The sequence below is a fragment of the Tetrao urogallus genome (assembly GCF_951394365.1).
Source record: "Tetrao urogallus genome assembly, chromosome: 4".
Classification (NCBI taxonomy): domain Eukaryota; kingdom Metazoa; phylum Chordata; class Aves; order Galliformes; family Phasianidae; genus Tetrao; species Tetrao urogallus.
This window is the reverse complement of record NC_136817.1, coordinates 41,514,419-41,529,400: the sequence shown is the minus strand read 5'-3', so window position 1 is coordinate 41,529,400 and position 14,982 is coordinate 41,514,419. Positions and strand designations below refer to the sequence as shown.

At 39.7% G+C, this 14,982-nt stretch overlaps 1 protein-coding gene across 1 annotated transcript; it reads right to left on the bottom strand.

The window, feature by feature from the left end:
* Nucleotides 1–3,256: 3,256 nt before the first annotated feature.
* On the bottom strand, nt 3,257–14,893 carry CYP4V2 (cytochrome P450 family 4 subfamily V member 2; the record flags this gene model as incomplete). The annotated part of the gene is made up of 11 exons (XM_079534128.1): nt 3,257–3,432; nt 4,112–4,291; nt 4,488–4,622; nt 4,987–5,089; nt 6,410–6,604; nt 8,138–8,264; nt 8,616–8,685; nt 9,072–9,262; nt 10,959–11,044; nt 12,382–12,494; nt 14,677–14,893. 11 exons carry the CDS (start codon nt 14,891–14,893, stop codon nt 3,257–3,259), a joined length of 1,593 nt encoding a protein of 530 aa, XP_079390254.1.
* Nucleotides 14,894–14,982: the final 89 nt, after the last annotated feature.

The following is a 14,982-nucleotide window of genomic DNA, read 5'->3' as shown; positions in this document are numbered from 1 at the left end:
ATAGATTTCGATCAATTTAACAACAGATGAGATTTCTTTCTTACAGAGAATTACATAGCTACCCCAGTCTGCTTCTTGCAGCTAAAACACCTGATGTTTGTCATTGCTAGACACCGACGTAGAAAGCCAGAACATTTCAACATATTGAAGGGTCCCAGTGACTTGACCAGGCCCTGTACACCGTGGCCAATGACAGTCATCAAATAATAACTCTTGGCTCTGTGTGTTCCTGCAATCAGGTTTGCAAGTTTAGTCATGTCTCTTTTCCCTCAACATATTCTGCATTTCCAGTGAATAGCTTGCATCACCACAGGTTATACTCTCAATATGGATCAGAAAAGCTCATTTGTCTAGGAGAAGATAATAATTATACTGAGCAGAAAATTCCTATTTTCAGAAGAATTTTTTTTTTTTTTAGAAAAGTGAGTTAATTTAGCTTCTAATCCATACAAACAAAGATCATCTTCAAATATGACCTGCATATGAATTGAGATAATAGGCTGAGACATTTGCAAATGGTTGGCACCAACATTAATTCTAGGAAGAGAATTGAGGTAGATTCCACCCAAGGCTCTTTGAGTTTACCTGCTGGCAGAGGACCAACAGCAAGATGCCATTTTAAATCACAAAAAGCAAGAGGATCTATATAGCAGGGTACTAACTTCTACACATGAGTTTCTGTACTCTGCTGTACGAGGATTAAGTTCAAGAAGGCGTGCAGTTAGCCACAACTTTTCCATTTCCAGCACATGTCCCAAAAGCAATTGTCAGCAGCCCAAAAATCAGCTCTGGAGTCACTCTTAATAAGAACTAAGAAGTCACAAGAAGGGTCTGTAGTCAGTTTTCTTTGTAAAAGTCACATACGCCAATTCAGAAATAATCACACAATTTTTTTTAGTCATACCTGCAGAAAGTCGTGTCCTTTCTCCCAACATCAGAAAGGGCTCTTTGTATGAACAAAGGTTAAATTATCACCTCCTCACAGAAGATAGTTTTATTGCAGAAGCAGCCACATCATTCATCATTAGAATCACTGAGATTAATCTTTATGAGCAATTTTCCTGGAGTAACGCATCGGGGTTTTAGAATTCAGCCTCTGACTTCAGATACCAGCATCAGCAGATGTCCAGCCATCAGAACCAAATCACAAACAGCTCAGTACTTGTACTTTTTAAACACATAATCTTTCACTTTTCTTCACGGGTAAACCTGGCACGGCTGCACTGATTGCTTAAGTCTTACACTTTTTTTTGTCTGTTTTGTTGGTTTTCTTTTTAAAAGACTATCCACAACCAACAATAACATACCACATGACTCATGTTAAAAAGAGCACATGCTACACACAACACACAGGATTTAACATCTACCTTGGCAGCAGAAAATTCCTGTTCTTTCAGCATTGATTTCCTCAAGATTTATTTCCTTAGCAACCACATTTTTCTTCAGAGCAGCTTTCACAGCAAAAGATGAGAGGTCAGTGTCTTTTAAGAACACAGTGTCTTAAAGAACACAGGGAACTACATCAGTCCTGGCAAAGAATGCAGAAAATGGTGTTTGAGTAGACAGATTATTTCCTTATTGAAAGGACTGTTACAGAGTGGTAAATTTTGAAAATTGTTTCCACAAAACAGATCTCATAGAAAAAAAGTCTGTAGAGGTGGTTTTAATATTATGCTTTCACATGTTTTCACATTAAATCATTAGAATACCAGAATGACTAGAGGAATAATCAGGAATAGATAATCCTTAATAGAAGTATGCTTTCGTCTATTTTACAGTTGCCTATTCTTTCAAAAGGCAAAGCCTCCTAGTGACAAAATTTGGAAGAAGGAAGAAATTATTTAAGTTCAATTAACCTCCTAGGGATGCCTCTGGATACAACTATGAATTCAAAGTTGAGATTAGTTATGAAACTTTAATACCATTGAATAAGTCAACAAATCATACGTCTCCCTTGATTTCATATGGTGTGAAACAAATACAGCAGTCTCTGCAGAGGTAAGCTGCTGTCTCATTTTCAAAGGAAAGAAAGATCAAATGGATGCCTTCAGGCTGGCTAGTCACTTCTCTCAGTTTCTCAAATGTATGCAGTTATACAAAGTAGAAAAAAAAATAAAGAAAACTAGATTTTTTATGAACTTTAACTGAGATTATTGCTGACAAAAATGCTGGAGATTTTTTTTTTTTTTTTAGCTACATAATACATTTACTTCTCTGCTCACCAAAGAGAACCTATATTCTTCTGTCATTGCATCACCCCACAGAGTTGCTTGAGTGCTTTTTGATTCTACCTGAGATTCCTTAAAGATGGAACAGTCAAATTTCTGCAGGCACTTCATTCCACCTCTGTAATTTCTCTTCAGCACCAATAAGCACTAAATTCTCTGCACTGAATTCAGGATTCCAGAAGGCAAGAGCAGAATGACTCATTTTTTGAGCCTTGACTAATACAATAAAATCCAGATAATTCATCACCACCCAGGAACCGATGATAGAAACTAATAAATCACCAGTGATTTACCAGATATATAATTTTTACAAATAAAATTTTATTCAATTCTGAAGCAAAATAGATGTTTATTCTCCGAACTTGTAATAATACGTTGTATCTGCTAATGTGAAATTGCACATCTTGCACACTGTCTCATTCACGTTATGACTGTATGGATTGCTGTTTATTGCAGATTGCGCTAAAAATAATCCAGAACAGTTCTACTTAAGAACTACTGTAAATGTTTACAAAGGAGGAGTACATTTCTCAGAGATTTTTGCTTCATTTTCATAGATGTAGTCTAAAAGAGAAAAAAAGTTGTGGCAAGTAGAAGAATTATTCACTTGTACTCTTAAAGCAAAAACAGACAAAAAGCCCTCTGGAACATACAGAAAGCTCTGAGACTACTGGTTATTTCACAGGTGCTATGAAAAATAATCAGCTCTCTCCATCAAAAACATTACTGTTGTTAGCACCTTAATTTCAGGGTTTTTGCGTTGTTGCAATAGAGTAGCTTCATCTGAGGAGATAAGGCACCAAGACATGATGTTTAAAGTTTTGCAACTCAAAAATAAGCATGAAATTCTCATGTCTAAGAAAAGTAGAGTAACTTCTGTCTATTAGAACATTACATTTGATTAAACAATCAGCAATAACATTTAAATCCAATAAATTGCAGGACTGCTATCAAAACATCTGATTTAAAACACATCTCAGTTCAAGTAGCTTGGAAGTTTCTGGAAAAACAGAATCTTGAATTTCCTTTCAGTCTGTTATAGTTTTCAGTCTCCTCCTCAGCTGAACCCAGATGCCATTATTTGGACGAAGGATTAGTTCTCCTGTCAGACCAAGCTCTTCTGGCTTTTGAGAACAGTCCACCCAGAAGCGCTGCAGGATGAGGGCTAGAAGAGTTTTCTCTTCCATTTGTGCAAAGCGCTGGCCTACAGATTACAGTGCAGCAAAAAAATATGTTATTGTCAAGGTGCAGCAACACTTGCCTGTTCACAGTGATACCCCTAGGAACATAGGGCAGAAAGGACTTTGTGAGCTAAAATTAAGGTCATACAGATACCACTGAGTTACTATTCTCTGCATGACATCTCTGTCATTTCTTGGCCAACTTACAGCACATTTTTCTTCCCATAGTCCATGGGACTCAAACACTGAACAGGAGACTAACAAAAGTTTACATGGACCTAAAACAAAACACAGCCCCATCACTTCTCTTGGAACCAGGAAAGGGAAGAATGACACAGCATGAGACGGTGCAGCATAAGGACAGCAGGAAGAGTCTTATCTTGCTCCACGGTGAACTGCTTTGCCATCCCAAAGCAAGGAAAGCAATCTTGTCTTGACACAGCAGCTGCCATGACAGACAGGCAGTAAAGGGGAAAGACCAGACTGATATGCACTGGGCCTTGGGAAGAAAGGAAACCTTTGGGGAGAAAAAAATTGTTGCAGCTCTAGCACAAGGCTGACAGGGGAGACAACACTCAGAACCTTGGGGGGCCAGCAACAGGCACATCAAGTCTCCAATTTCTTATACACTCACCGGTACCAGGGTCACCACACTACTAGCAGCATTGGTACATTATGAGGTCTTCACCTTCAGCTACGTACCAATGCAGTTCCTGGGGCCAGCAGAAAAGGGCACATAAGCATACGGGTGCCTTCCTTTACTATTTTCAGGGAAGAAGCGCTCAGGTTTGAATTCATCTGGCTCAGGGAAGATCGTAGGATCTCTGTGCAGCACATAAGTTAAGATAATGACATTTGTGCCTTTTGGTAGCTTATATTCACCTGGAAGAAAACAAGGAGAGAAGGAAATAAAACAACAACAACAACAAAACAAGACTAAAAAACAGCAGGGAAAAAAAGTGATTTCCTATAAACAGCCACATAGAAAAACAAAACACCTGTCCTTTACTTGGGAAACACTTCCACTAAAATTGCTGGAATGAAAGTGGCAAACATCAGCAAACTGAATGTTACTTACCAAGATAGCAATCCTCTTGCAAGGAACGTGCAAACATGGGAACTGAAGGGAACAGCCTCAGGGCTTCTTTCACAACACACTCAAGGTATCGAAGTTTCTTCAAATCATCCACTGTAACAGGACGCTCTGTGTTGCCTACCCAAAAGAAAATAGGGATGAAAGGGGAACAAGATGGGTTCACTCTGCTCTGAATAAACATGCACATCCCATCTCCCTCCAGCAGTTGAGATCATAATGTACAAGCATCAAAAAGGAAAAGGTAGGTGGTAATACAGACACTGAATATATGCCTTGGCCCATAAGTATTAGTTAGACTGTATTCTCCTACAGATTATCCAGTACCAATGCCCACCACACCCAGATACTGAAATCTCCAGGATGACCACAAGACTTAATCCTACATGCAATTCTACCTCTAGGCTAACAATGATTCTATCAAAGCCCCATCCACAAATGCAAAAACCACCATAACCCTAAAAAAGGAGTAATGAAAATATACCGAACACCTCGTCCAGTTCTTGGTGAACCTTCTTCTGGGCTTCAGGATGATTACCAAGCAAATATAGGACCCAGTTCATAGCAGCTGCTGTTGTATCATGACCCTAGAAATCAAGATTTACAAAGACATTCACTTCAACTCTGTACTTGGGCACAAGTATGCTAAATAAATACAGCTAGCAGGGTAAGTGAGCTCTATTACAGCTAGCAGGGTAAGTGAGCTCTATTACTCCAGCAACCTTATGGAAAAAAAAAAAAAAAAAAGAGTGAACTCTATTCTACACACACAAGATGATTCTGGATTCATACTGTGTGCCTGAAGACTGACTAAAAGTGAAAAAGTGTTGAAACAACCCAGCAAAAATCCTTTTTTCTACTCTGCCTCTTGAAAATTGCATGTTGTCCCAGATGGTGATGCCTGCTGCTTGCTCCTTTTCAGGAATCCAGTGACTGGCTCCTATGGCTCTAGATAGGTCAGTAATTCTTGCAATTTTTCCCCTTCCTGATAAGTGTTGGATAAGCTGTTCAGCAAGGTATATCAGAGCAGTGTCTCTGTATATCTAGGCAATGAAATAGATGTATAGTCATCTTTTCTTTTACTGTCCAGTCTATGACATCAAGTGCTGGTAACTGATACAGTAAATGTACCAGGGACACTGTCTGTAATCTTCAAAAACTTTACCCAGAATGGTCCAATTAGACAAAGTTGAGTAGTCAGAGAAGAAGATACTATTTGGTTTCCTAAGAGAAGTGCTCTCAGCACTGCATAAAAACAGGTGAAAGGATATGGAAAAGGAACAAAACAAAACAAAACAAACAAACAAAAAAGCAACTGATGGGAACAGAAAAAGTAAAGGTTGACCATCAAATCTGTTTGGCATCAAAGAATTCCATTTATTATGTAATGTCTCATGCTATGGAGTATTTCAGGAATGGTAAAACATCAAGAGTTTCTCTAAGTTAAAATGGCATTAATGCAATTCTGAACTGAGCTCCTCTGAGACACAATCATGACAGAACCAGAAGGTTACAGCCAACATGGCAAGAAAGAACTGACAAAGATGTGAGGCATAATATTGAAAACGTTTAGAGTTCTCATTAGTATGGATGAGATTTGTAGCAGAAGCTCCATTTCAGTCATCAAGTTCTTATTATGTCTTATTACATATCTGCTTGTATAAACAGAGCCTGTTTGTGTAGACAGGACCTGCCACATGTACTGTTCCACATTTTGTCCAGGCACAAAATTCTAGATAGATAATTTATCTCCTACAGGTGTTTCCTCTTAGGTTTCTAGGGATAAAATAACTTGATACTAAAAGCAGCTTCCCAAACTAAGAAAAAGAAAGATCACTACCTATAAGAGGTGAATCTTGCATTCTGGAAAAAAAAGAAAAACAAAACACAATAGCTTTCTTGGGTACCTCAAACATGAAGGTATCTACTTCTTCACGAATGTCCTTGTAGCTGAGTTTTTTCCCTTCATCGTCTGTGGCATTCAGCAGCATGTCCAAGAAAGCTTCTCTCTTTTTGGATCCACTTTTTTCTTCACTGTTCATGTCAGTATTGTGCTTTGTTAGCTTGGTGTTTTCAAGTTCTGCAACTTTTTCTGCAATGACCTGAAATTAAAACCATTATATTGGATATGATGCATGCTGTGTATACGTACAGTCTACACCACACAGAATTGTCACAACATGTTTTAACATCTGTAGCAGTCCACATGAGATAGGCTTAATTAGAATAGATGTTAGCTTCAGCTTTTAAACCTTAACTGACTTTATGAACGATAAAAATGAGGAAATATAAAATATTAGATGAATTATGTCCCTCTTGTCCCAGTCAGAGAAGACTATAAAAATATGAACAGAACAACCACCAAGAAGAAATCTAACCCAACCCAATCACTAAGAAAAGGACCATTTTTCCAGCCTCTGGGAAACCCAGAAGATGGAAGAAAACCCAGGGCACTCCTCAAGACCACATCAGAATTATATATAGCATGACCGGAAACACTACACTGAAGGCTCCTAGCTTCTCTTTGGTATCAGAGTAATATTTGACCTCACTCTTTTTAGGTCAGTGTGACAGATGGAGAGCTTCTGTTGGAGAGAGAAAAACAAGAAGGAAAAAAAAAAATCAACAAGAGGCAGGAAAAAAAATCAGTGAGAGGGAAAAACACAAGAAAAGGGGCTGTGCAGCACATAACTCTGCTCAGAACAAGCACTGAATGTGGAAAAATACAATTACACACCCATTGTTTCCCACACTAAACATACACTCAAAATTATTCATCTCTGCTTTCTGTCAGCACCAACACTAAGTGATATTATTTTACTTCCTTTGTCATCTTCTATGAATATTTCACTTCTTATATGTAATGCATCAGTCCAACATGAGAAGACAGAATTATTATTATCTCAAGTCCTTTTCTCACATCCTTCACTGCTGTAATTTCCATTAAGAGTAAGCAAAATACAACCTGAGCTACTTAAAAATAACTCTCATTTGAGTTTCACTCTGATAGAACCCAGTATGATAGGAATGCCCATTTCTCTATAGAACATAGCTGTATATAGCCAATACAGCTCATTGGAGGTATTAAAATTTCTGGATTATTTCGTCTGCTATAGGAACCCGATACCTTGACATCGCAGGGTTATATACACCCATTTCCAGGAAAACAGCCTCCTGGTAACATCTTGTAACAGTGGGCTTAGAAGGGCAGCCTTTGGCAAAAACAGCACAAGTTCTACTCAGTGGGAGAAATGGGTGTTATTTTCACAGCCTAAAACAATGAAATAAGACTGCATTTTATACAAAGCTAGTAATGCATGCTCAATGATTTCCATGCCAAAGTGCCTTACAGTTGATGTGGGAACCTGGATGTATTATTTCAGCAGTTCTGCTTGAAAGGGCTGATTGCACTATTCCTTTGCAGTAGTGCACTCCCTTGCTCAAAACTGAGACCACATGACAGAAAAACCAGGTACTGCCTTTTTTTCAGGGTATTCCTCAGCAACACAGAGCAGTAGTCCTCCTAATAAATGTACATCAGGAGTGTTGATTTCATGTCCTATTTGGAAGATATCTACCAAGTGCAAAACCAATCAAGTAAAACGTAACATTAAAGAAAGAAAAAGAGGCCATACTGTATCTGTAAAACTGTGCAGAATCTTAAGATTCCTCTCATGCTCCCTTCCTTCCTTGAACAGAATGTACAAAAGATCATGCCAAAGCCAAGGGCTTTTCTGTCGCTGTTGGATTAGATCACTCATCCTAAGAGCACAAGAAGTACATCATGTAACATTTGTTAACAAAAATTACATTCACAGCACTTTTTCAAGAGTCAAAAAATCAAACATACATTTGGACAGAGAGCCTTAGAGGAGGAATTATTACCTCCAGTACCACAGGTTAACTGAATGGCAGCTGACACCTCTTTGCAGCTTCAGCTTCCCACTGCATATACTCATGATAGAAGAATTTCAGGAGTTTTCCTAGCCTTCTTTGCTTTCTAACTCCACTTGTATCACCCTCATCTCCACTCCTGGCTCACAGAGCAAATTAAGTAACACTAGCAGCAACAATTCCAACCTAATTACAAAGAAGTGAAGAATCTCCACTTACCTGTAGATTGCACGAACATACTCAGAATCCTTATTGTCCTGAGCACCCACATTCCTGCCCATCGCAGTTTCTAGAAGGAGGAAATTATCACTGTTTCACAAGTTCAAAGTCCCTGGTACACAGTGTTAATATTGCTCCCATCCTCTGATTGTCACCACACTGTCAATCTGACAAGTAAGTACATAAAAACCTTTACAGATAACAATCTTGATCTATGTTTCTGTGTACAGAAACCCTGCTCCTCAGAAAACCTTGCTGCAGATTCCTGCTTCTGCCTTGCTCATCCCACAAGCTCAGCTCAATGCTCACCTGATCAATGGCCCATTACCTGAACTATGGGAGAAAGGATGATCTTGCACGCAGTAAGCAGAGACATTCATCTCCTCTCACAATGCAGTACCATTATGAGCATCTGCATCATTCACAGCCCCACCACAAGAACTAAAGAGAACTTACCACAGATAATATCAAGGGCACACAGAGTGATGTCTGTAAAGATATTAAATGGTTCCTTGTCAACATGCTTCTCAAGTTTCTCCAACAAAATACCACCTTGTTCATTCATAACCTCTAGAAAGTCATTTAAAATTGCAAAGTGGAATGTGGGAGTTATCATCTTCCTCCGTGACCGCCACTTGTCTCCAGTGCTGCAAAAGTGACAGGGGAGAGGGAAAGGCTGAATCTCCAACTGCTCACTATTACAGGAAGCACATAGTAAAAACTTCCACCAGGAAAAACTTCATAGGTAGGCATGCTGTGGCTGACTCTTCAACATCCCTATTACGCTCACCAGAAGGAGCAAGTGGGAAACATTTCTTGCTTCAGCTCTCTGTGAAGTACAAACTGCCATTTCTGTATCTGCTATCAATAAAAGATGTTAGCAACAGTTCTTCAAGCAATGCAGCCAGTTACTTTGTGCACAGATTCAGAGAGAGTGAGCAGAATCTATCTATAGGACAAACCAGCTATTCAACATTAAGGCCTAACTCACATCGTATCTGTGGATCACCACCTGTGCTTGCCCATTTTCTGACTATCTTGGAAATGAATGCTGAGGATATCATGCCAGTGAACAACTGCCTCAAAATTTGTTTACAAAGTATCCACAGGTCTGTGAAAGAGCCACAGGTTGCGGTACTTGCTTTTGGAGGTTCTTCTTCATTTTTCTGAATTGGGCGTCCCATCAGCAGACAACTGGATGCTCTTCTTACAGGGCAAATTATCACAACAGTTCTCCAGTTAACCTGCCATTGGGCTAGCTTAGCTTGCTGTCTTCCTGAACTGCTCTTAGCCAGCAGAGTAAATGTAACATTAAAAGAGAGTAGAATATTTCTATGTTTTGCAAGCTCAAGGAAGTAAAAATATCCCTAAAAGCCTACCTGGAGACAAAACGAGTTTTTGGGAGCATATGCCACACGTACACCCAGGAACCTCAACTCTGTGCTTTGCTATTGATTACTACCTCTAATGTGTAAGGGACACAAACAAAATACAGGTAAAATGGCACTTCTCATCCTCCCACATATACTTGCATCTGCTACACCACACAATCACAGCTGGCTTTTAAAACACCATGGTCCCATCAAGAAGCAGAAGTTCGCTAAGAACTCTAAATAGGCAACAAAGCTCCACTGCTAACAGGAGGAATTTGATGTACAAAGAAGAGGCATAGAAGCATCAGACTTGTATATCAGACTGTATTTGCCTTGCTCTGGTGAATTAATATCTGCATTATCCAAATCAGAAACTTTCCTCAACCCTGCCAAAGACCGTCGAACACAAAGTCTTACACCACTGCTCTTTTTTCTTTCCACTCCTTGCCTGCACTCTGAGCCAGGATCACTCCTTATAAGTCTCCATTCCATAAAGAAAAAAGTACTGAGTACGGATACTCTCCCATTTCACCCCAAAGCATCACCAACATCAAGAAAGACTCCTCAAGAAAGTGCAATTTCACCTACTGAAGTAAACAGTACACAAACAGTATTGTCACAGTAATCCTATCTGACATAACAGTCAAAACACTGAACATACAGCACAGCGAACTAGAGGACACCACTTTCCATGGGATACAACTTTTCAAAACACATTGCTTGAAGATTCTGGCAAAAAAAAGTATCAATGGTCAGATTTACTGAGAAATACGTAACACCAAAATATTTTTATCAGGCATTAGCAGCTTAAGCTAATGCCAAGACTGTCACAACAAATAAGATTTCTAGAGTTGCTATCTATACCTGTCCAGAGATGCACACAACATTCCTGTCACTAAGCACTCTTCCTATGATATAGCCTGCAACTTCTAAGGTGGCAATAATGAATCAAATTTGTATTTTACTATACCTTGTCAGAAGTCCAGTCCCCAGCCATGGGTGCAGAAATCTGTACAGGAATGATTTTTGTATATGCTTTGAACTGCTCAGAATAACCTGTCAGCAAATGAAAGGAGGGCAAAAAATATCACTTGTTAGATGGAGAGATATCTTCAGCAAAGATTACATAGCTTCAGTTTGTCCATCAAAATGCCCACAGCCACAGGAAAATGCACCAGCTGGTACTCAGGGGAAGCACAGAATTTACACCTTCAAGTCTTTCCGTAAATATCTCAAATCCCAAGAAATAGTGAAATACTCAGAGCCTATTACCTCCACTCCCCTTATCTTCCTCAAAAAATAAAATAAAATAAAATAAAATAAAATAAAATAAAATATCCCTAAAGTCACCAGCAGAGCTCAGAGAAACCCGGTGGTTGCCAAACTCAGCCAAATTCAATGGAAGTACCATTTCTTTGCTGAAAAATTGGCATCTGCAAGGATGTTTTTCAGCAAAAAAAATATATTACCCCTTCATCTCCAATAATACCTGCTTTGGTAGGGGGGTTGGACTCAATGATTTCTGGAGGTCCCTTCCAACCCCTACAATTCTATGATTCCATGCAATACCACATTGAAATCATAGAGCAATCAGCTTAACAACTAGCAGTCCCTAAGCAGGGGTATTTTTTTCCTTACTTTCATAAATAACCAAAACAGCACTAAATAATGTCATCAGACGATAGAGTGAAAATTAACATTTACTCACTCATAAAATGTGTACTATTTCAGCACAAGCTGATACAAGTGGCGTATTCTGGGTTTTTTCCCTTAGGTCACCTTTTGCGCACCAGATCTTTGTTCTCAACCTTGCCTTTCACTTCTGCCCACTTGTCAATGTGATGTTACCACCCAGTTTCAATGGAAACTCTGTATGACGGCAAGGAAACAACTCCACCTTCCCAGCTCAATGGTAATTACTATCCACAGTTAAACTAGCAACTACATTTTATGACATCAAAATGGACTCATCAATTCTCATGCAAAAATCAAATAGATATAACCACTGCAAATAGCATTTCAGAATGCTTTATATTTCAGTAGCCCAGACCTCCCTACTATGGACTTGCCAGTTCTGATCTTTTTGGAGCAGAAGCTTCCACACAGGAAAACAAGACTAAGGGAGGGTGTTTCTTTGTACAAAACATATTAATTAGATGCTTTCATTTGCTGATCCATTCTTCTTGAATTCTTCCAAGATTAGGTTTTTTTATTCCTATGTTTTCAGCTTTTCTTTTGCATGGGATCAGAGGTTAAATCAGTTCAAGTTTAACCTCAAGTTAAATCAGTTCAAGCCCTTTTTTGCAAAAATTACACTGACAGAATAGAAACTAACAGCTTGAGCTTGATTTGCATGATAGTAAAACTGAAAAAAAGGAGACAAGCACACTTACCTCCACAGTATCAGGATGGTACAACACCATGACAGGCAGTGGACCTAACCAGAGTTTGAACATTGGCAGTTTCCTGAATTCATCAGCATATTGTTGCAGCTGTTTAAAAAAACCTATTGAAAAAGCAGATAAAGTGTTCTTTTGCTGGAGATGAAAGACTCTTGTGATGAAGTTTCTCATCTTATGCTCTATAATTATGTTTTTGCTGTAGTTTTATCTCACTACGATGACCAAACAGCATATTTTTCTCCAGTCTATTAGTGCTCACAGGGACACTTCTTTATGGCCACACTCTCATAGGTTCTGTATTCTGGAGAAACCTCACCAAACTGTAGACAAGACAGTTTGACTTACGTTATTTCAGAGCACTGTAGAATAGGCTTGCTGCACTACGGTGCTTCTATTATAACCTTGAACCAAATTAACATCATCAAAATTTATGTTTTGTTTGCTTGGAACTAGCCAAAATGCTGCATCAAGACACTACTTTACTTCCCAAGTATTGCACGAAGCCTTTTCCCATCTGATACTTCTTCTACAGATGGTACATTTGTGATACACACACAAGTGACACATCACACAGTAATGGCAGAGCATTGTGCAGGAACCATTATCAGTCAAAACGTTTAGTAGCTGATAATAGCAGAGGACTTTAAAAGCAGGCTATCAAAGGATTAAACAACTCTCATCATTTTAGAAACATTACTGAAGGATAAATGGCTGTTTACAAAGACATTGTGGACTTAGCAATTCAGATGCCCTTATCTCTAAGGGCACAAATGCTCCTACGATCATCTATGCCATGAATCACATGAGAAATTGCATCACTGCACAGCTGCCAGTTGAATTTCACAGTAGTGAGACAGTCAGTACTCCACCCGTCTTCTTATCCACTCAGCCAGTATCTTTCTAGTTCAGCTATACAGAAGCATGGGATAGGATATCAAAGACTTTGCTTAACCCAATTACACAGTGTCTATGTTTTTTCCATGCACACAGGTCCCAGTATCTCATCACAGAAGGCAATCAGGCTAACTCTAGATTTCTAGAGGAGGTGGCTGCTATCAAGATGTCTAGTATTAAATCTGTCTTTGTCCTTTCACACCCAGATTAAAAAACAAATGATCTCCTCCCACTGCCTATGTAGAGTTCAAAAGTCAAAGGTCCCAAAACAGAAGGGAAAGAATGATGACTGGTTTCCCTATAGATACCCAAATACAGCATTCCCTAGCCTTATGCAAAGTTCTAATGGCACTACATTCTGATTCTGCTCACTTCCAACCAAGGTCTCTCATTTGTGTATGTAGGAAAAGCAAGGTTGCATATAGAGGAAACGTTATGTTTCCACAGGATGCAAGGGTACACATTGTGAAAAGGCAGAGGGAACATCTCTGTGTCAGCACTGAACAATGTGTAGATCCATGCTATGCTTGTTCTCATTACTTCCATGCACTCCCTGTGACTCCCTTTTTGCATCATACCTAACAGAGTCAGGAATGTGAGTGCACAGAGCAGGTTGACATGCATAGACACACCCTACTATTTCACTGCTAGCACAGCTGGAGAAGTTTTCCCATCAGAGGGAATCCTCAGGAAGGAATTGTGCTCCTTCCTGTGCAAGACAGGATATCTAACAGAAAGGGAATTCTTTGCATTTGTGTTCTCTCAAGAATCTGGCTGAAGGAAGGCACTAGTGATCAACACAGTAAAAATTGCTATTTTTGCAAATAATAAGTTATTTTGAATCAAATGCAGAAACCTAACGGAGAGCTAAATCTGAAAACAACCTAGTAGTTTAGCTTGCTGGAATTCCCTTGCACTTTCTCACTGTGCTTTCTCACTTTCTGCTTCCCAAGCTAAAAGCTTTGTTTGGATTACAGATATGAGCTGTGCTATGGATACGGTGGTCTGTGTTATGAAACAGTACTTCCTGTGGAGACAGCCCAGCACACTTCCTGCAAAAATATGTTCAACAGCATTTTCACTCCCCATCTCTAACAGCAAGAAGGAGTCCCAAGTCCAGCACTAGTACCTGGAAACCACTATCAGACTCAACCTCCAACTAATCTTTCACTTAAAGTAATACCACATTTATAACAATTTTGTTTCTCTCCTTCTCTGTTCATTTCTCAGTTTTCTTCTGTAGTAGTCCATAGTCCAAAAGTTACCTATGGGCAATGACACATCCTGCCACCTGCCACGACTTGGCCATGCACACACCTCCCGAAGACTAGTTCCTGCATCAAGCCCCACACAGTGCAAAGACCCCACAGCTAGCAGGTAAGCCAACCTTACCTTCTCCTTTCCGCTCCAACAGGAGAGCATTCCCCACAAAGGGGTAGCATGGGCTGATGCCTGGGATGGGCTTCATCACCCGCCACCACCACCAGTAGTTCAGCAAGGAGGGTAGGGAGCGTACAGTTACCACTGTCAGCAGCAGGGTGATGGCTCCAGCCACCCAGGGCAGCAGCTGCATTCCCTCTGTGGTTCCTAGCATGATCTCTGCTGCCATCTCCCTGCTCCAGCCCAAGCCTTGTTCCCTGCCAGCAGCTCTGGCCCCTGAGCCAAGTCCAGTTGGCACTGCCTACTCCCACTGCTGCC